Below are 22,306 nucleotides of genomic sequence, written 5' to 3' on the forward strand. Positions count from 1 at the left end.
TGTAACAGGGTTTGTACTAACAGGAGCAACACGACGGGTGCCACATGTGAAGCAAGATCTGCTTATCCTTCCAGAACACCTAAGATCATCCCCAGTGTTTTGGTGCTCGTGATGCTCAGACTTTAGTTTTCTATGCTTGTGGGTTTTGAGTACTATTGTTTGTCTGTTTGTCTGTTTGTCTTTTTAGCCATGGCGTTATCAATTTATTTTGGACTTAAAAGTTTGAATGTCCCTTTGGTATTTTATGTCCAAGAACACGTGTATTTTTACCTTCACGATTAATTTCTTGTTAAGCTCGTGTACAATCATTTTACTATTGTTGCCTCTAATAATATTTAATGATATATTCTATATTTATTTAATTAAATAGTGGTGGAATGACAAATCTTTGGAAATATATAATATATTATAGTTTATTAATTTAAATATCACATTAGTATTTGATAATATCTTTCTCGCGGTTACACAATTAGAATATGTAATGTAGTCAGACTTAGTCTTAAAGAACTACCACTAATTCCATAAAACAGACTAGTACAAAATGTTAAGTTGCTTCATTATGAATTAAAACATATACCAGGTCAAACAATAATGAAAACAATGATTCTCTATAAATACGAACATTAGTAGATAGGTTGTGGAGGGTATACGTATCCCAATATAAAAATTGTGTAACACCTAAAGATACACGTTTTGAATGTCCACTATGAAAAACATTCAACCGACTAGTCCAGTTCCTATATAATTATTCATTGGGCTGTTTGTGCGATATCCATGGTTAGGATTATTATCCAAATTCTAAGCTAAAGTTTATCCTTATTTAGCAATTTTATTATTCCAATATCAAAATGGGGCAACACCTAAAGATATACGTTTTGAAAGTCCGATGAGAAAAGCATTTAAACGACTAGGGAAAGAACCTTCCAGTTCCCTGAAAACTAATCATTGGACTGATTTTGCTATATTTATGATTAGAACGTCATTCTCATCATAATTCGAAGCTAAAATTTATTGTAATTTAGCAATTTTGTTATTTCAATGTTAAGGATAGAGACAATGTCATGCCAGTGTGACTATCGCGACTACAGCGACAATAAGACACACGAAAAATCCTAATACTACTAAAGGATGTGTGCACTTTTAAAACGTTACAGTTTTCTATTCCATTCATATACATCATGTTCTAACAACTGTTCAAATAAGAATCTGGAACCTTTGTCCGAGAATTCCCTTTTCTTTAGATAGGATCGATGTTTTTTACCAAAAGAATGAGTTACACTTCAACATTTTCAGGTTCTAAGATGATATGATTTGCCTGATAAGATTTTGCAAGTGAAGATGGTGAATCGCCTATACTTTGTTTATCAGTTTCGCCTTCAACTGAAGTTATGTCGCCTTCCACTGTAGATGAAGTAGACAACGTCCTTTGTCTATCATTTGGACGATTATAACCTTCAGTGTCCGATTCGTCAGGTAACGTTATACTTCGACTGCTTCTCAAAGTTCGGTCACCTTTCAGAACTTCGTTGTCGTCTGATGTAAATGCAGAATTAGCATATGTTAACTGATCCGTATCCCAGTCTTTGATATAAGGCATAAATGGGCGTGGTATTCTAAAGGAATATTTCCCACTTGATTGTCTATCAAATGAAACGACGGAGTTTTTGTCACTTGTCATGTCTCGTACCATTACTCTGAAAATAAGAAAGATCGTATACATGTTAGGAACCTACACGCTGCTTATGACAGTCTTCTTTATCATAATTTTCAATCAGACTTCAAACTATTTTTTAACCAAGTAGATAGTACTCGACTTTAACGTCAACCTAAAGAAAAGTTGTCTTATTAAACTGATTTCCAAATATAAGGTTAAGTAACGATAATGTGTATGAGTGCAGTTCATCGGTGTTCTTCGAACAGTGGTATATAACTGTTGCCTTAGTATAAGTTCAGTGACGATGTTAACCTATATGAAAATTTGTAACCGTTTACAGCGATTAAGATGCATTTGTATCCTCTTTAGTCTCATTTTTTTAGTTTTAACGATGAGAGACTTGTAAGAACACTTCGAAGACTTATAAAACAATTAACTTTTGCTGATTATTCTGTTTCAAATACTAACTTTCTCTGATATCTGCAGTAACAAATGCCACCGATTATAGAACAAATAGCCACTACTATACCAGCTATACAACCAAATATTATACCCTGCATTTTCCGGATCCCTGCAATAAGACAATTAGTTGAAACGAAGAGCACACATATTTCTTGTCTATCACATCCACGGTAAGACATTTCTGATCCTGTTTATGAACTTATAATTTTTTAAATATGTTATTATTGAGATTTTGACAATTTTACATAGTTTGTCTCTTTTATTCACGCATCGGTGTAAATATAATGGAATGTGATGTGACCGTCATACAAGTGACAGGTTTAGCGCTATAAAACCAGGTTCAATCCACCATTTTCTAAGTACCAAGTCAGAATACGAAAGTTGTTGTCCATTCGTTTGATGTGTTTTATCAGTTGATTTTGCCATTTGATTAGTGACTTCCCGTTTTGAATTTTCCACAGAGTGCAGTATTTTTGTGATTTTTCTTTTTTCAGTGTATCATAAGTACTATTGTGATTTTTTGTTTCATCATTACAGGTGTGTGGTAGCTCAAACGTTGCTCAATCGATGTTATTCGGAAGAACGACTGAAATCGACACACCACAGGTTTTATGGTAGCAAGCACGGGTTGGTTGTTGAATAACTATTTTGATCTGAGCGTCACTGATGAGTCTTATGTAGACAAAACGCGCGTCTGGCGTATTAAATTATAATCCTGGTACCTTTGATAACTTTCGACAATGTCCTTTAAGTGATGGTCGAGACTAAAATATTTCGAAATGTAAAATGTGTTGATAAACTATTAAAAAAAAAAACAAGGATAGAAAAAAAACATGCCTATTAGCATGTAAAATTCTCCTATTGTAATGTTTATTTGTGTATTTCATTGTCCTGAATGTTCGTGCATTTATTTCATCTGTAGTCCTGTCATGTCATGTTGTCATTTTAATGTTATATTTAACTTTGCCATAAAAGCGCGAGGTTTGGCTAGCCACAACACAATGTTCAACCCACCATTTTTTTCTTAAAATGTCCTGTATCAAGTCAGGAAAATGGCCATTGTTATATAATAGTTCGTTTCTGTGTGTGTTACCTTTTAGTGTTGTGTTTCTGTTGTGTCGTAGTTCTTCTCATATATTTGATGTGTTTCCTCAGTTTTAATTTGTAAACTGGATTTGTTTTTTATCAATCGATTTATGAATTTCGATCAGCGATATATTACTGTTGCCTTCATAAAACTCAGAATAGTATGGCGTTCAGATTCGAGATATTGTTACCGGTAGTAGAACTATTTGCAGTGTGCAAACTTAAATATAGCTATTTTATAAATAGTTATCAAAGGTACCAGGATTATAATCTAATAAGCTAGATTATTGTTTTGTCTACATAAGACTCATCAGTGACGCTCAGATCAAAAAAACATTATACAGCCAAACAAGTATCAAGTTGAAAAGCATTGAGGACCCAAAATTCCAAAAATTGTGCCAAATACGGCTATGGTAATCAGTTTGAAAATTAATACTTACTTTTGATCGCTGTATGGTAAATTGGATCTGAAATATCGTCGTCTGCACCACCACTACAAGCTCTTGGCTCTCGATGACCTATAATGTCAAACATATCAATTAAAATACTGGTCAATTAAACAATGCATTATACTATGTATTCTTTTCATTCAATGCGCCTTTTTGTCGTAGCCTTATTCAAGCAGGAAACGAGCTTTCAAACAAACCTAATTATTTGAACTTTTTATTATTTTGCGTAAAGTAGTATATACCTCACACAGCTCTCATGAAAGTTGATTGGCTTAAGACTTCAAAAATAAAAAGATTTTCATAAAAAATGCCTGTACCAAGTCAGGTATATGACAGTTTTCCATTCGTTTGATGTGTTTTGTCATTTGATTTTGCCATTTGATTAGGGACTTTCCGATTGAATTTTCCTCGGAGTTCAGTATTTTTGTGATTTTACTTTGTATTAACTTGTTTATATTTAGTGTAAATGTATCTATGTATCTTATCTGAATTTGTTCAAAAGTTAAAAAAAAAAAAAAAAAAAAACGGAACTGTCCATTGCGTATTATAGTGTGGAATGGTTGTCATTATATTAAAACGTTAAAAACGTTAACCAATTTTACCACATTTACATTAAAATCAGACTATCAAAACAGTTTGGAAAGGGAAAGTGGAAAGAAACTTTGTAGTCTTTTAAGTGTAACAATGGAGATGGGGAAATCTAAAGATGAAATATTAGAGTCTAACTTACCAAATTCTAAAGAGTCATTTCGGCATTGATGATATGTGTTTGAAGGTACTTGATTATCTTCGTCGGTTGCACTTCGTAAGCCTTTCTTACACTGACACTTGCCTTTTACACACTCCTGTTCCGTGGAATGAAAGCATTCGGCAAAGAAAGAGGAACAACTATCTCCAAGTAAAGGAAATTTGACAAACCACGAAGTTTTATGAGTGCACCACAAACCATTACTACTGGTAACATAATCGTCCTTACATCGACAGGTACCAGCTCTACATACTGTGAATGGCCCCATGCAAGACGCATCTTCTTCACAAACATTGCCTAACTGTCCCACTGTAAGAAACAAAGCATTTGTTTAAACTGTTTCAAATGGCAAGTGAGGTGAATCCATGAAGCCTAGATATTTTCTAAAAACTCATGATTAAACATATTTAAATTTACCGTTGTAAAATTTCGAAATTATTTTAAGTTAAAGAATGTATCTACCTCGTGCATACATATGATTTCTTTGGCATGTTTTTTTTCTATCCTTGTTTTTTTTTATAGTTTATCAACACATTTTACATTTCGAAATATTTTAGTCTCGACCATCACTTAAAGGACATTGTCGAAAGTTATCAAAGGTACCAGGATTATAATTAAATACGCCAGACGCGCGTTTCGTCTACTTAAAACTCATCAGTGACGCTCAGATCAAAATAGTTATAAAGCCAAACAAGTACAAAATTAAAGAGCATTGAGGACCCAAAATGTCTTAAAAGTTGTGCCAAATACGGCTAAGGTAATCTATTCCTGGGATAAGAAAATCCTTAGTTTTTCAAAAAATTCAAAGTTTTGTAAACAGGTAATTTATAAAAATCACCATATATTTGATATTCAATGTTCATATGGTGCAATTAAAAATGTTACCGTTAATGTTATTTTTACTTTAAAATATATATTCAAAACTTTTCATGGACATTAGAATAATATTTTCTTAATCTTTCTTGTTAACTACATATTTTTATAATACTTACATTTCAGATATTGGGACTTGTTCAGATTAGGTACAAACCCCCTCTGACATCGACATCTTCTTTCACCACATAGATCTTCCTCGCAGATACCACCTTTAATACATATGTGAGTAACACTGTTGCACTGTTTACCATCAGATACTGAAAAGTAAAATCACAAAAATACTGAACTTAGAGGAAAATCAATTCGGAAAGTCCATAATCACATGGCAAAATCAAATAACAAAACGCATCAAAAACGAATGGACAAGAACTGTCATATTCCTGACTTGGTACAGGCATTTTCAAATGTAGAAAATGTAAAATATTGTTGGTGTCAAAGATTTAATCTAATAAAAGCGAGATTGCTATACCACAACTATGTCCATCAAACTCATGATCATTATGGTATCCATTTATAAGCAAACAATATGTTGCTTAGTAAAAGTCCATTTAATTCGAAAATGAGAAAAATAGTGTTATTAATTGTTCACAAGACGTTTTTTCCGTGATATATCAATTTTCACAGTTTCTTATTTTTGTGCTACATATTTGCTTTACGGGCATCACAGTTTTTGATTATAATTAAGGAATGACTGTAAGCTTTTTTCTGCTATGCAGAAATAACAGCAAAAATGTGGTGCACACTGAATTACCCGCGTATTTCGAATAGACAGAAACAAATATTACAGTCACTTCTTATAATTTAATTCTAAATTCCATTTTAAACCGGAATAAACAATGAAAAAAACATTGACGACGTCACGGTCACATGACAAAATTATGTCTAAGAGCTGCTAAACAAAACAACGTCAGCCAATCGTCGACGCGTTACATCTAAAATTAAATTATTGAAAAATGCAATCAAATACTCATTTACAGATCGTATCATTCGGATCTTAGTTTGAGAAATATTCTTGCCTGACAAATAGTTTGTGTTTTTTAAGATGTTCATATGGTTGAAATTTATCTTTTAGAGTAACTTAAACGTCTTTAGTGGATACCAGCACCATCATGAGTTTGAATTTCCATTTGTTATTATGTTATTATTTTAAATCTAATTTTTCGAAAAACTGAATATAAAATTGAACATTTGAGGTAACATATGTCATTGTGCTATGTTCAGCATTGCCATAACGTTTTATAGCTTGTGACAAACAGTTGAAAATAAAAATAACATAAATTATCATAATATTCAACACATTTTACAACAATCAGTCCATCAACAGTCCTCAGTTCCGCTGACTGTTTTAAAATGGAAACTTTTCTTTTTACACTGTTGAAAACTTTAAAAGATTGTTTGATTTTAAAACTTTTGCTATTCTAGGCCCAAACGATGTTCTTATCTTGATGACTTTAATTGCATACAATAGCGAGATGGTACAGTATAGAGGGCATATCTTGCTTTTTTCACCCATATAATAAGTTTGGATTTTTAACGATTTATATGATTGTTTGGCATAAAATCGTCCAAAAAATATTACTCGATACGCTCGGCGGATTCAAATTCTTATTCTACAATTACGCCGCCCTATCAAAAATTACCCATACATTCGATACACAAAAATGTTGATATGCTTTACCTTTTGTTAGAGAAACTGTTGTTGTTGTTTCAGTGTTGTCAACAGTAGGCAAATTTTGTGTTGTTGTCTCATTGTTTTCTGCTGTAGGTAAATTTGAACTTGTTGTCTCAGTAGTTTTCCTTGTAGGTAAATTTTGAATTGTTGTTTCTCGGGCACTTGTAACCGTCTGCATAGAAGATGTCATCGAAATAGAAAATGTTGATGCAGGAAGAATATGTGGTCTGTCTGTCGTTGATTGATAACATGTAGTTTTAGATCTTGTAGCTACGACAGAGATTAATGATGGGGTATTGGAGTTGTTCTCCTCTACAGACGAAGAAACTGAGAGTGAATGAGGTGGCTCTAACTTGTAAGAAGTCGTTATTAGGTCTAGGTCAATAGTTTGACGGCTCTGTTTTGAAATCATTGACGATGATAACAAATTAAGAGAAGTTCCTGTGTTTAGAATCGAAACTTGTATCGACGGATGTATTGTCTTCATATGTTTTGACATTAGATGTGTTTCGGTTAGTTTGTAAGTATGATGATCCGACGATCTTTCGTCAATATCTACTGTTTGTGAAATTTGTAAAGATTTACTGGTGAATAGTGCAGCCTCACTTGACTTGGAATAAGACGACGTGATGAGTTCCTTGCTACTTATACTTTTCGTAAACGATTTTATTACTGGTGTACTACTGAAATTATCAGAGTTTGTATGAGTAGATTGTTTCAACAAGCTTGATGTAGGTTGTATAGACGAGTGTTCCAATAAGCCTGGTGTAGTTTGCATAGACGAGTGTTTCAATGAGCCTGATGATTGTTGTATTGACGATGAGGATTCTACATAATACTTTGCAGGAGATGAAGTTGTTGTAAGAGTCTCTTTTGTGATTGGTGGAATAGTCGATATGCTCCCTGTGATATAAGATGGCACTGTCCCTGGGGTTGTTGTGACATAGTGCTGTTTCCTCGTTGACGTCTGAGTACTTGTATTCTGTGATGTTGGTGTTGAGGTAGTGGTATGCGGTGATAATGTAGATTCTGGAAATCCTAAAATGAGATTTATCTTTATTTCAAATATTTTATAAAATGTTCAGGAAAGATTGAATCGGATGACCTACAACAAGCCGTCATTTTACAAGATATTTTAATTTATATTCCTATTTTAGATATTATATGCAAGGTACAGCAGTTTAATCAAGAATAAAACCTTTCTATGGAATTGTAGTCTTATAATTGGTATCCAAAAGAAATGATAACCAGAGAAGCAGAGAAGCAGAAATGACAAAACTGTTGAAATTATAATTGACGTACTTCAGTGTGTGAGGTGTTGTTTAAATAATGTCTTTACAATGACATAATACACGTGTATTGTCGTTTTTGATTTTTGACTTTTTGAATGCATTGTCCAAACAAATTAGCACGAAATTGAAGTTTTGTATACAATAGCACTTCCTTTTTTGTCTTTATATATAATGCCTGCTTTTAATGACACTTCTCGGAAGCATTATATGGTGTAACGCTTTTAGTTAAATAATAAAAAATCTGAATTACAAAATCCTGATGCTAAGATCTAATTTCATTGGCCATGAAAATTGTGTCGGAGGCCATGATGATGGTCATTCGATTCAAAATACTTTCTTTACGAATGTATCAAACCTTGACAATTCAATGATCCGAAATTATATTAAATAGACCTGCGCTAAAACCATCCATTTGGAGGATAACCTTAATATTTAAGCAATTTAAATGAATAAATCACTAGATACTCCAAACATACCTTTCTGGAAACACAGATTACTTGAAACTGGTTTGTCTGAAAACATAATTATAAATGATTAAATAATGCATCGTTCGAGTAATAAGTTGATTGAATGAAAGTATTAAAAATCTTCGAGTCGACGTTCCTCGATATTTAGATTTGGACTTTAATTTTCATAATGCTTAATCGCATGATGACTTATTTTTTTAAGACGATCGCATTATTATTCCTTCAACCACTCTTTCAAAAAAGTACAGATTACATGTTTTCGAGTCAAATGTTTTGAATGAATTTTTTTAAGGAAGGATAGTTAAATCTCACGTTTATAAATAGGTTAATTTTATCCCAGAAACCTACGTGATTTCAAGATCAACGCAGGTCTTTAACACGATTATAGTTTGTTCATGTGTTTCGTTACCTTCACATCATTTGTTTTCACATATTTTGATTTTAATATGCGTTCACGATGAAGGTTAATTCCAGAAAGATGTTTTGGACGCATATAATTTACTTTATATATTCATTTTTCATGTAGAATAATAACAAAACGGCAAATGACAGTACACTTCATTTGTGAGGATCTGGGTTTGAAACTGGTCTGGCATAACTAAAAGCAATTTGAGTCTAATAAACAATAAATTTGACTTGCCGATGCTGAATTCTACAGGTACACACTGTAACAAATGGAACGGATAAGAGTTTATTTCCGGTAGATTGGCAGGACGATATCCATTTATGCATTCACAAACTCCTCGTCTGCATTCTGTTGTCTGAAACCCATCTGCGCAGAAGCTGTTGCCATTATTACCACAACTCTGGCCTAGTAACAGGGGCTTTGTTTGAAAAATTGGTTTCTGTTTGCAGTATGTAATGTTTATTCTAGAAACGACCTCTGTGTAACCTTGGTTACAAACACAGTATCCAGTGTCGTTACAGCGACTATACAGCCCTCGACATCGCGAACTTCTATCACATCTGTCACCAATTTCAGTGACTAAAAGACAACAAAGGTATTAATATTAAGAGAATCTAAGAAAGGAAAAAGTATCATTATTGATTTTACAGAATTAGAAAGGGGAAGCCATTTGAATATTGGCATATTCACAGGAAACAAAGGCTATGTTACAGTTGTTATGCATGAGATGCCGATATTTTTTTATTATTATTAAACTGTGAAATCAATGAAGAGTTTTAAAAAAGATTTAATTTTAATGAAATTCAAAACTGTAATCTGAAATATATTGATACATCAGAAAATTGAGGAAAAACTATATTTTAAACAGCATCTCAAGTTTGTTGCCATAGATAGAGTCATTAAAACTAAGGACAAGTTGGAAAATTTATTTGGTCTGTGCTTGTATTTATTTGACTGCATGTTGTATTTGTATTTTTATATTGCATTTGTATATTTGTCAAAGGCTTATTAATCTCAAGGAATAAATATTTGAACTTGAAATCGTTACAATGTCATTTTTTTCAGGAACCTTTGAATGAATTTGTTTTTGATAAGGCTGTGATACAGTTGTGGTCTGTTTTTATATATTTAGTTCTATAGGAGAGGATATTTTGACAAAAACACTGGTCAAACATTGGATATAAAAGATCCTGTTATTTGTGCTTTTTCGGTATTATGCAAATACATGTAAAATTCGTAGGTATGTTGTGAAATAGAGGTTAACAAAATATACCGCACTGAGAAATGTTCATTCAATATATATGTTGTTTGTGAAGTTTTAGGGAAACATTAGATTTACAATGTCGAAACATTATAAAAGATGTCTTTTGGTGATTCGGAAACAGTTTAATCCTGGTGTTACAGTTGAAACGTCGTGTGTTTTGGTGCAATATGTAGTAAACGTTTTGCCTAGTTTGTCAATAACGGGATTTGAGATTGTGTTCATATTTACATTCCGGGTGTTTGAATTCAGAGAATCTTCCGTTCATTAGCTTGCGTCGCAGTCGAGAGATAACAGATGTACACAAACTTTCAAGGTGAAATTAATCCGCTAATCTATGTCCATCCGGGGCTGTTTAAATGTGGAGTAATTGATTGTTTGTAAATATAAGGGACAAATTCAAAGGTGATTAAAGGTGATTAAAAAGTTACTATTTATTGATAAGTCCTGTCAAAGTGACAGCTTTATGTGAACTAATGTAAGGGTATCTTTCTCATATCTCAAATATTTAAAACAGGAAAGAACATCCGACGTAGCAGATTTGGAATCGGTTTTTCAGTCATTATATAAACTTTTATGTGGGTCCGGTTTATTTGTATTCAGTGCTTTGGTACTTACATCATAAAATTATCAAAAATATATACTGAATAGTCAATTAAATTGATAAAATATTACAGAAATAAAATTGAGAATGGAAATGGGAAATGTGTCAAAGAGACAACAATCCGACCAAAGAATAGACAACAGCCGAATGCCACCAATGGGTCTTCAGTGTAGTGAGAAACTCCCGCACCCGGAGGCGTCTTTCAGCTGGCCCCTAAAAGGCTATATTAAAGCTCAATGAGCTCGGTTTCAGATGCAGACTGTAGGCGTAAGCTTAGTTGTGAAATGAATCGTTGTCGTAGCAATTTGATACAGTTCTATACAGTTCTATAAAAGTTCAAAGCATTTAGTATATGCCAAACTAATTTTGAATTTGAAATATACTGATAATCATTAATATAGATGTTACATGTAATATATTTCAATACTTATAGTGAAAATATAACAATTTTACAAAGAGGAAAACATATAAATGAGTTTTTAATAATGTAAATTAACAACTTTTTAGAGAATTTACTAAATAAATCCTTACAACTTTTAAAACATTCACCATTTCAATGCGTAAAATCCTCGAATATTTTAATGTCCATCCTTCGTTCATGCTCAACATTAATCTTAACTATTCTAGAAAAGGTTACTTTCAAATGTCATTTGGTATTGGCCATGTGTATTCGCACAGTTGAATGTTAGTTATCGTTCAACGTTATCTCACTAGCTAGGACTTTAATTTTGTACATCTATATAAACAATGGAATGATGTACTCTTTGAACTCGCATTTTAAGATGATTATATAGTGGCATTATTCTGCATTGAAGTTGAAATAATTACTGTAGAATAACTCAATCAGTTTGGGAAAAAATGTAGTAACACTTGAGTAAGTTTGGAAATGTGTAGTAAGCGATAGCTTCAACTATGAGGACAGAGTCTATCAAATCTCTATAAAAGTGTTGTTGCAAAGCCAACATGCCTGAGCATGTCAAATTGGTGTTTTGTAGTTTTCAAAATTTGTGTGATCAATTTAACCATTATTTTCCTCTATTTTCAATCTTACTAAAACCAAAATGTCCGGAAAAGGCGAGACATATCTTTGTATTAACAGTTTTCAACGCCAATAGCTCAGTCGTTCGCATTATTGGTAGAGAGTTTAGCTCCAAAAATTGTTACCCAACGTAGCTATATTTCAATGACCGTACCAAGTCTGGCATATGGCAGTTTTCACTTGTTCCGTTGGTTGAAAGCGCATGATTTTGTTAGTTTTTAGTGGCTCCCCCTTATTGAGTTTGCCTTCGGAAGTTCGGTATTTTTGTTATACTTTTTTCGATAAAATTAATTAGTCACGCAACAATGTTTTGACGTCTAAATAACAAAGCTAACAAAGTTCCTGGTTTGCTACGAAGTTAGGTTTTATTTAAATTTCATTAAATAAGATGTATATCCTTTGCTCAAGAATTTAAGTTATTTTCAACATTCAACAAAGGAAAGTGATCATGTAAATAGTATAATTGCTGACACATATTGTTTCATCAATTATTACTTGTTTTTCTCCTTTTTGAACGTCTTACACTTCCTTGTTCCTTGTTCATTGTTATCTGTCATAGGTCTTTAAAAAAACAGCTGATTTCATACGTTTGAAGAACTTTTCTAAGTTAATGAGGAAACATTTGAAAATGAAATCAGTTATTGTAGTTTCTCATTATTAGTCGAAACCTTTATCTATAGGTGAAATAGCAAACTTGCAATCATCTATAATTTAGCTGATCAGTTAATTGTAATGAGTTTTTTCTGTTCAATTTTAATCTAAAAGCACCGGTCCATTTGGAACCAAACTTGCAATTTGGGTGAGATAGTGATGATAGAAGACACGGTTCGTCTGAAATAACAGTCGAGACCAAACTCTGATGATCACGTCGGTTAATAACCAATATATTCTTTCTAAACGAAGAATATGGGTGGAAGGCAGGATAAATAACAATTTTGTAAATTTCTCTGTCGTCATCCTAAATATGACCACCAGTTTTGATTTTTTTTTAAGAATTCAGATATTGTTTAAACACTAGCATAGATAGAACTATTCTGAAAAGCTTGTGTAATTGGGTCTGATAGATTAATTGATTCAGCCAATTTTAATTATCGGTTATATGTTTCTAAGAAGACATTTTCCCCTCAAAATTGGATCATATGACCCTGTATGAATTATGATCGACACCATTGCAGATAGTGGTTTTTATCTAAAATAAGAGGTTTAGTAAAAAATATAATAAGCTAGTCAAGGAATTTATAGTGAGAGTCTCACTATGCAAATCATTGGGCTCGTTTATTAAATACTTCTTCAGCACAAAAATAAAAAAGTCATTTCAAAATAATATATCTAGTAATAAATAATTAAACTTTGTATTTTCATTGATACTACGTTCTCGATATCTTGATATTCATGTAATATTTGCCACTGAACGTCAAACAGATCATCATTGATACTTACTTTTGACACACGTTGGAGTATCACTCTCAGAGGGCATATAAGTGTTTTCACATATACACACTCTGCCATCACATCCACGTTCTTTACAACTAGACTGAGATGGACAGTCCTCGTTACTGGAACATCTCTCTAGCAGTTTTACTAGAATATAAAAATATATGGATTACAGTAAACCGGTAAATTTCATATTTTCATTATATTCAAATTGTTTAAAATCGATTTCTGGTACTCGTTTGATTTCCTTACACATTGAATCCAATGTCCTTGGATTGTCCTGAACATGAATGAAATATTTGTTTATCAATGTAAAAGAATACGTTGAAATTATGAAACAATTTCACGATCTTGTCAGCAATGCTGTGATCTGTTAGGGCATTGAAGCTATAACACTGAGTTATGGACTAATCATCAGAAATTTTTATAAACTTATAACAACAATAAAGCCCAAACGAACCATAAAAGGACATTGAAAACTGTCAAAAGTTTCTTTGCTTGTGTAAGTTTAAATCTTTTAAAATTAAACAGATATAGGAAGATGTGGTATGAGTGCCAATGAGACAACTCTCTATCCAAGTCACAATTTATAAAAGTAAACAATTATAGGTCAATGTACGGTCTTATACACGGAGCCTAGGCTCACACCGAACAGCAAGCTACAAAGAGCCCAAAATCAGCAAAAAATCGTATTTCAATGTTAAGAGTATAACCCAACAGATGTGATGCCTATTTGTAATAAAATTTTAAAATGCACATTCTGTATTAGATAAAATTCAGAGTATGCGATACTAGAATTGAAGTCATGTATTCACTAGCGACTCATAAGTTTGAAAATCCAAATGCTTATAAATCTTATTTAAAAAAACCAGATAAGTATTAACACGAAACCGTATAGGATCACTTGAAACTGAAAGAAAATTAAGTATCAAGATTTTACAATCATGCCGAGAAGCAAGTGTTACTGAATCTGGTTACGATGATTGAGAAGTGATAAAACATTTTAAAACAATATACAATATAAAATCTTCAAGTTTTAAATGCAAAAATAAAGGTATGCTAGAGCAGAGTTATTTCCCTTGAAGATGGAAATATGAAAAGTATAACTAGTATTAGTCTTTCAAAAGCACTTTAATGTTGCTTATAGTGTTTTGGGTTTTATAGTTTGGGTTTTGAAAACTGTTGTTTCACTTTTGATCGTGTTTCGTTTTTTCCGTGGTTTTGCCATTCCCCCCCCCCCCCCCCCCCCCCCCCCCCCCCCGACTATTCAAAGTTTGAATGTCTCGTCCCTTTGGTATTTTTCGCCTCTCTTTTCCCGAAATTTGCTAAAAGATTGTCTGATGGAAATTTATTTTCATTTATTTATCTAATTTTGTCTTGCATTTTTGCTTCCGACTTTAAAACTTTTTACGTCAAAGAAAACTGCAATATTCGTTTTTTAAAGATCTTTTCGCTAAATATACACGTATGAGCAGAATACTTACTCAAAAGATACGAGAGGTTGATCTCATACGAAGATGAAGATGTTTATCAAATGAATGTTTTGATAAGAATTGGCTAATATTGAATTTTGGCCAAAAAGGTTGGCCACTTTAAGTCAAATGTGCCAATTTTAGCATGCTTGTGGTGCTAAAGTGACATCGCATCTCAAATTCCCGTACCGTACAGCCAATTTTCTTTTACATATTGCAGTGTCAATAAAAAGCTAACTTGATTTTGAAAGGGTAAAAGTACTTTCAAATGGGTAATATTAAGATTGCTTTTGTCAAATAATAATTTTATCTCTCTATATATTTTCCTTTTTAAAAATTACTTGTTTGTGTATTATAACAACTTAGTGAGAACTTTTGAAGTGAAAAATAAAATTAAAATAAGCTAAGCTGACAATGAGGCTCGTATTGAAAAGTTTGTTTGTTGTCTATATGCATTGTTGCATTTTTTTAATTACGCGAATTGCTTTGCTTTACGTTGTTTTTCTATTGACATACCTTTGATAGACTGAACAGCTACAAACAATAAACAAAGAATAATAAATAGTTTCATCGCATCCATATCAGTATAGCAAATATATATAATACAAATAATCCTTTTTCGTATCAACACTATTGTTCCATTGATGATGTATTCCTTTGACACAAATTATGATAATAAGGCTCCATGATTTAACATGTTAACATATACCGGTATTATAGACAGGAGTTAAGGAGATGTGATAATCTTCTAGTTTACATAATGTGTATTGCCATCTCGTACTTATATCAAAGAATACCTATGTAGTACAGCATCCAGGTCGCCTAGCAAGCTTCCGTCAAGTACAGTAAAAATGGAATGAAATTTTTACTTTTCGTAGGCTCTACCCAACTTTGTGACCTCAATTTAGTTATAATTGTTTGCTCAAGATGAAATTTAAGGAATGTTAATTTCAAGAATGTTCAAATGAGATTTACATGCGAGAGTTTTGTATGACCAGCTTATAGCCGTATTACAGTTAAGACGGAAATTAGACCAGTAACGTACCACGAAGCATATTGGCGAAAGTTATTTCTGGAAACCTACATTATTCTAAACTGTGGCAATAAAACTTATACCTTAACATATGCATTTTGTCATCTCAGGGCTTTTTTAAGCTTAAAATTTGGTATGCGCAATATGATGACCATATGGTGATATGTTATTCATTATGCATAACTGTCTCTTCTTATTATTACGTTAGCAAAAACACTGAGACTAGAACTTGTTTTGGACACATATATTACTATAAATTCTTATAATATATAAAACATATATTTAAAAAAAAAAGTAAGGCTACGTACCAACACAGATGTCAGTGCATTACTGGAAACATAACTATTAAGTTAGTCTACAGAACCTCTAGTAATCCTATTTATAGATTTATATTAAGTACAATAAGACTGTAATAGTTTCATTTATTCTAAAAGAAAATCCAAATTTGTCTTTGGATATTTGTTAATCATAAAATTTGTCAATCTTAATTGTATTATACAAATGCACTTACTTATTAACAATCACAAAACTTACTAGAAATGGACATTCTAAAGACATGCAAAACTCTCAAAATTAAACAAATCTTAAAAAGTTCATTAGTGCATATTGACATAAACATGGGAACGATTGATTTTTTTTTTTTTATGGTGTGTTTTAAACGCCACTTTTAAAGGGAAACTAGCTCCGAGATATATAAACAAATTTTAGTATGTTTTTTTTTCAAATGTTAATAAAAGTAAAATAGTGAAATCATAATTCGCTTTTAGCAGCCAGTATGGTTCAATTTTGTCAAATTAAGCTAAGAAACATTGATGGTGAATTATTCACTTGCAAGTGAATTTATTCAATCCGTATTCATGTTAAATTCAATTTAATCCCATAGTCAGATATGGATAATACATGCATTGCGCGTGTTCGGTCATTGAAAGGAAAAGAATGTCAACATTGAAAATGAAACAGTGGCGGATCCAGGGGGGGGGGGGCTCCGGGGGTGCGCACCCCCCTTTATTTTTGCCGATCAATGCATTTGTATCGGGACATATGTTTTGCACCCCCCCCCCCCCTTTGCCCTGGGTGCCCTGGGTTAGCACCCCCCTTTCGAAAATTCCTGCATCCGCCCCTGTGAAACAAAGTTTAATCATTTGATTGACTGATTCGATCCACAAAAAAATCATTCTTATACAGGTAAAAATGATGATTAACATATTTTTTTAAATCTGTAATATGAAATTAAACAGACCTAGAACAATCCAAATGTACGAGTTATATTTCTATTTCTATTATGTTTGTGTTTATATCTCTTATATGATCGTCGGAGGTGTTCGGAAGTCAACTCGATATTTAATTAGATTGCGTCAAGACTAAAATACACACGAAACTAAGCTACATATTATCGAGCCCATGCCCGGTAACAAAAATTAAGACTTTTTATACTTTGGATAAATGTTTTACACGGTTTTAAATCAATAATGAGAATTTGAGTTAAATAGGTCAACATGAATTTAACAACTAGTGCCCCTTTAAGCACCACTTTTGGACTACTTCGTGGCGGCTTGTGTTTTTTTTTGGTGGAGGAATCAGGAGTACCTGGAGAAAACCACACAAATTCGATTGGAAAACTGACCACTTGGCTAACACGGGCCTTGAGAACGATTGAGAGCTGTAATTCATTATATGGAAATGTAGTGGTAACCCCGGCCGTATCCTGGTTTGTAAAGTAATGCCATAGAGAAGAATTAAATCTTAAGTCCCATTCTTCCAAAACATTGACAGATGAGATCAAGTTCATACAGTTATAAACCTATATGACCGATTAAATCAAGGTCATTTAGAAATAAACAAATATGACCAATGAGATCAATATCATACAGACATAAATATATATAAAAGGTGAGAACAAGTCAAGGTCATACAGAGTGAGACATTAACATGTATGACAGGTAAGAGGAAAGTCATACAGACATAAAAAAAATTATGATTGATGAGATCAAAGTCGTTCAGAGTGATACATTAACATATAAGATAGATGAGATCAATATCATACAGACATACACTTACACGACACATAACATCAGGGTCATAGAAATAAACATACATGACCGATGAGATCAAGGCCATACAGACATAAACATACATAACCGATGAGATCAAGGTCATACAGACATAAACATACATGACCGATGAGATCTAAGGCATACACACATAACAGATGAGATCAAGGTCATACAGAAAAAAACACACAACAGATGAGATCAAGGTCATACAGAAAAATACATGACCGATGAGATCAAGGTTATACAGACATAAACATACATGACCAATGAGATCAAGATCATACAGACATAAACATACATGACCGATGAGATCAAGGTCATACAGACATAAGCATATATGACAGGTGATATCAAGGTCATACACATGACCATATATGAGAGATAAGATTAAGGTCATACAGACATAAGCATACATGACAGGTGAGATCAAATTCATAGACATAAATATACATGACCGATGATGTCAAGGTCATACAGACATTAACATATATGACCGATGAGATTAAGGTCGTACAGACATTAACATGCATGACAAGTGAGATGAAAGTCATACAGAAATAAAACAAGAATGTGTCCAAAGTACACGGATGCCCCACTCGCACTATCCTTTTCCTTGTTCCATGGACCGTGAAATTGGGTAATAATCTAATTTGGTATTAAAATTAGAAAGATTATACTATAGGGAACATATGTACTAAGTTTCAAGTTGATTGGACTTCAATTTTATCAAAAACTACCTTGACCAAAAACTTTAACCTGAAACTCCCACTTTCATTTTCTATGTTTAGTGGACCGTGAAATTGGGGTCAAAAGTCTAATTTGGCTTCAAAATTAAAAAGATTTTATCATAAGCAACAAGTCTACTAAGTTTCAAGTTGATTGGACTTCAGCTTCACCAAAAACTACCTTGACCAAAAACTTTAACCTGAAACTCCCACTTTCATTTTCTATGTTCAGTGGACCGTGAAATTGGGGTCAAGTCTAATTTGGCTTTAAAATTAGAAAGATCATATCATAAGCAACAAGTCTACTAAGTTTAAAGTTGATTGGACTTCAGCTTCATCAAAAACTACCTTGACCAAAAACTTAAACCAGAACGGACGGACGCACAGACGGACGCAAAGACGAACGGAGACACAGACCAGAAAACATAATGTCCCTCTTCTATCGTAGGTGGGGCATAAAAATATGATCGATGATATCAAGGTCATACAGACATTAACATATATGATCGATACTGGCGGATCTAGAAATTTTCATAAGTGGGGGCCCACTGACTGCGCTAAGAGGGGGCCCGCTCTAGTCACGCTTCAGTGATTCCCTATATAAGCAACCAATTTTTTTCCCAAAAAGGGGGGCCCGGGCCCCCTGCCCCCCTCTAAATCCGCCTCTGATCGATAAGATCAAGGTCGTACAGACATTAACATATATGATCAATGAGATCATGGTCGTACAGAAATTAAACTAGGGGCTCTAAAAAGCCTGTGTCGCTCACCTTGGTCATTGTGCATATTAAACATGAGACACAAATGAATTAATGACTAAATTGTGTTTTGGTGATGGTGATGTGTTTGTAGATCTAATTTTACTGAAACATTATTGCTGCTTATAATTATCTCTATCTAATGAACTTGGCGCCGCAGTTACAGTGGAAAATATTTTGTAAAAATTTACAAAAATTTACAAAATTTATGAATTTTTTTAAATATTGACTATGAAGGGCAATAACTCCTTAAGGGGTCAATTTACCATTTTGATCATGGTGACTCATTTGTAGGTCTTATTTTGCTGTACATTATTGCTGTTTACAGTTTATCTCTATCTATAATAATATTCAAGATAATAACCAAAAGCTGCCAAATTTTCTTAAAATTACCAATTCAGGGGCACCAACCAAACAACGGGTTGCTTGATTGGTCTGAAAATTTCAGGGCAGATAGATCTTGACCTAATGAACAATTTTATCTTGTAAGATTTGCTCTAAATGCTTTGGTTTCAGAAATATGAGCCAAAAACTGCATTTTACCCTATGTACTATTTTTAGCCATGTCGGCCATCTTGGTTTGTGGGAAGGGTCATCGGTAATGCATTTTTTCAACAAAATACCCTAATGATGATTGTGGACAAGTTTGGTTAAATTTGTCTTTATAGTTTCAGAGAAGATTTTTGTAAAAGATAACCAAAATTTATGAAAAATTGTTAAAAATTGACTATAAAGGGCAATAACTCCTTAAGGAGTCAACTGACCATTTTGGTAATGTTGACTTATTTGTAGATCTTACTTTGCTGAAGATAATTGCTGTTTACAGTTTATCTCTATCTATTATAATATTAAAGATAATAGCCAAAAATGGCAAAATTTCCTTAAAATTACCAATTCAGGGGCAGCAACCCAACAATGGATTGTATGATTCATCTGAAAATTTCAGGGCAGATAGATCTTGACCTGATAAACAATTTTACCCCGAAGTCAGATTTGCTCTAAATGCTTTTGTTTCAGAGATATAATTCAAAATCTACATTTTACCCCGATGTTCTATTTTAAGCCATGGCGGCCATCTTGGTTGGTTGGCCTGGTCATCGACACATTTTTTAAACTAAATACCCTAATGATGATTGTGGCCAAGTTTGGTTAAATTTGGCCCAGTTGTTTCAGAGAAGATTTTTGAAAAGGGTAACAGACAACGATGACAACTGATGCAAAGTGATGAGAAAAGCAAAGGGCCAGGTGAGCTAAAAATATGATCGATGAGATCAAGGTCATACAGACATAAACATGTAGGACCGTTAAGAACAAGGTTATGCAGACATTAACATCTAACACCAATTTATTTGGACCAAATCAAAAGTCATTCTATTTCCTTTAATAACCGAGAACATCACGTTGATCACTGAACAAGGAGATATGATTATTAAATATGATTAAATTACAGATCAGGAGTTTAAGCTTGCAAACATGATCTGTATTTGAATTATATTAGATGACGATGATTTGCGTTAAATGTCTAATAGCAAATGCCATATGCTTATCAGAACAAAAAAAAAGAATTTGAAAATGAACCATGTTTTTTTCTAGAGCAACACAGTTTCTGATCGTTAAAATGTTAGTTCAAAAGTAACAGGAAGTAATGTCCCCTTCCTTTTCACCTTATTCTGACTAAGAACCAGACAGACTTTGCACAAAAGCATACATGTCACGCAATTAGAAGAGACAAAGAAAATACTATTTTGGAAGTCTTTGGTTCAATCCTACCAATCATAAAACCCATTAACACCTCTTTAAGATGATGGCAAGACTGGGACAGGGTGTACTGATCAAATTTAGGTGACCTTCCATCAGTAAATAGTGCATATTATCGCTATTTTGTGCATTATTCCTTTGATCTTTTTTTATGATAATTTTCCATATCATGCTACTCGCTGGAGATGGAAAATTATCGCTAGAAACTAAGGAGCCACGTGGCTTTACTAATGAAATTGACATGAAATTGACAACGTTGTCATAGGTAAAATAGCGATAGACAGATTATCATTGGTCATCTCAACTCGATTGTTTCTCTCGCTTGCTGTGACCAGCTCAAGCCAGAACATCAATCTCGTTGAGATAACCAACGATAATCTATAAGTAAATGTTGATCCAGGATGATAACGTGCTTCTAAGTAATGACAATATAATGTTCTACAATAACAACAGGCTAAGAACTAACAAAACAAATTATTCTAACTTTGGCCTAACAGTTCAATGCTTTTTATCTACTTATCTATACACTGTGTGCTGGGCAGAGAACAATCATATACGACCTGTCAGGAATCCAACTGATACCGCAAAGCAGCCAGCAACAGTTAAACTTGACTTGTGAAAAGTATTAAGTTAGGGGGAAGGTTAGGCACTCACGAACTTGTTTAAACTATGTCACATTCTTTATGTGCCTGTCCCAAGCCTGCAGTTCATTGGTTGTTGATTGTTCATGTCTGCAGTCATATTTGTATTCATTAAATTGTTTTGTGATTAATTAGGCTTTTTGTTTTCTTCATTGATTTTTTCCATGTGCTTCATGTCAGGGCTTTATATAGCTGACTATACAGTTCTGTTTTCTCTCATTGTTGAAGGCTGTATGGTTCACAGTTTACGATAATTCCTTATAATCCCTTCATTTGAACTTTGGTGGATAGTTGTCTCATTATCAATCCTATCTCCTTATTTTTATGTCAAGTTTATGTGAAAGTTCAAGTCAATGTTAGAATTAGAAAATTCGTAAGGGTTCCACGGAACCCAGTGTCTTGCCTACTTTTGCTG

At 33.1% G+C, this 22,306-nt stretch overlaps 1 protein-coding gene across 1 annotated transcript; it reads right to left on the reverse strand.

The window, feature by feature from the left end:
* Window positions 1-432: 432 nt before the first annotated feature.
* LOC139486109 (uncharacterized) lies at window positions 433-15,640 on the reverse strand. Its single transcript, XM_071270821.1, has 10 exons — window positions 15,439-15,640; window positions 13,457-13,597; window positions 9,347-9,691; window positions 8,716-8,751; window positions 6,954-7,985; window positions 5,392-5,532; window positions 4,382-4,708; window positions 3,643-3,720; window positions 2,123-2,225; window positions 433-1,694 (listed from the first exon to the last, which is right to left on the reverse strand). Exons 1-10 carry the CDS (start codon window positions 15,500-15,502, stop codon window positions 1,274-1,276), a joined length of 2,688 nt encoding a protein of 895 aa, XP_071126922.1. The 5' UTR covers window positions 15,503-15,640; the 3' UTR covers window positions 433-1,273.
* Window positions 15,641-22,306: the final 6,666 nt, after the last annotated feature.

The sequence above is a fragment of the Mytilus edulis genome, chromosome 8 (assembly GCF_963676685.1).
Source record: "Mytilus edulis chromosome 8, xbMytEdul2.2, whole genome shotgun sequence".
NCBI classification, from domain to species: Eukaryota; Metazoa; Mollusca; class Bivalvia; order Mytilida; family Mytilidae; genus Mytilus; species Mytilus edulis.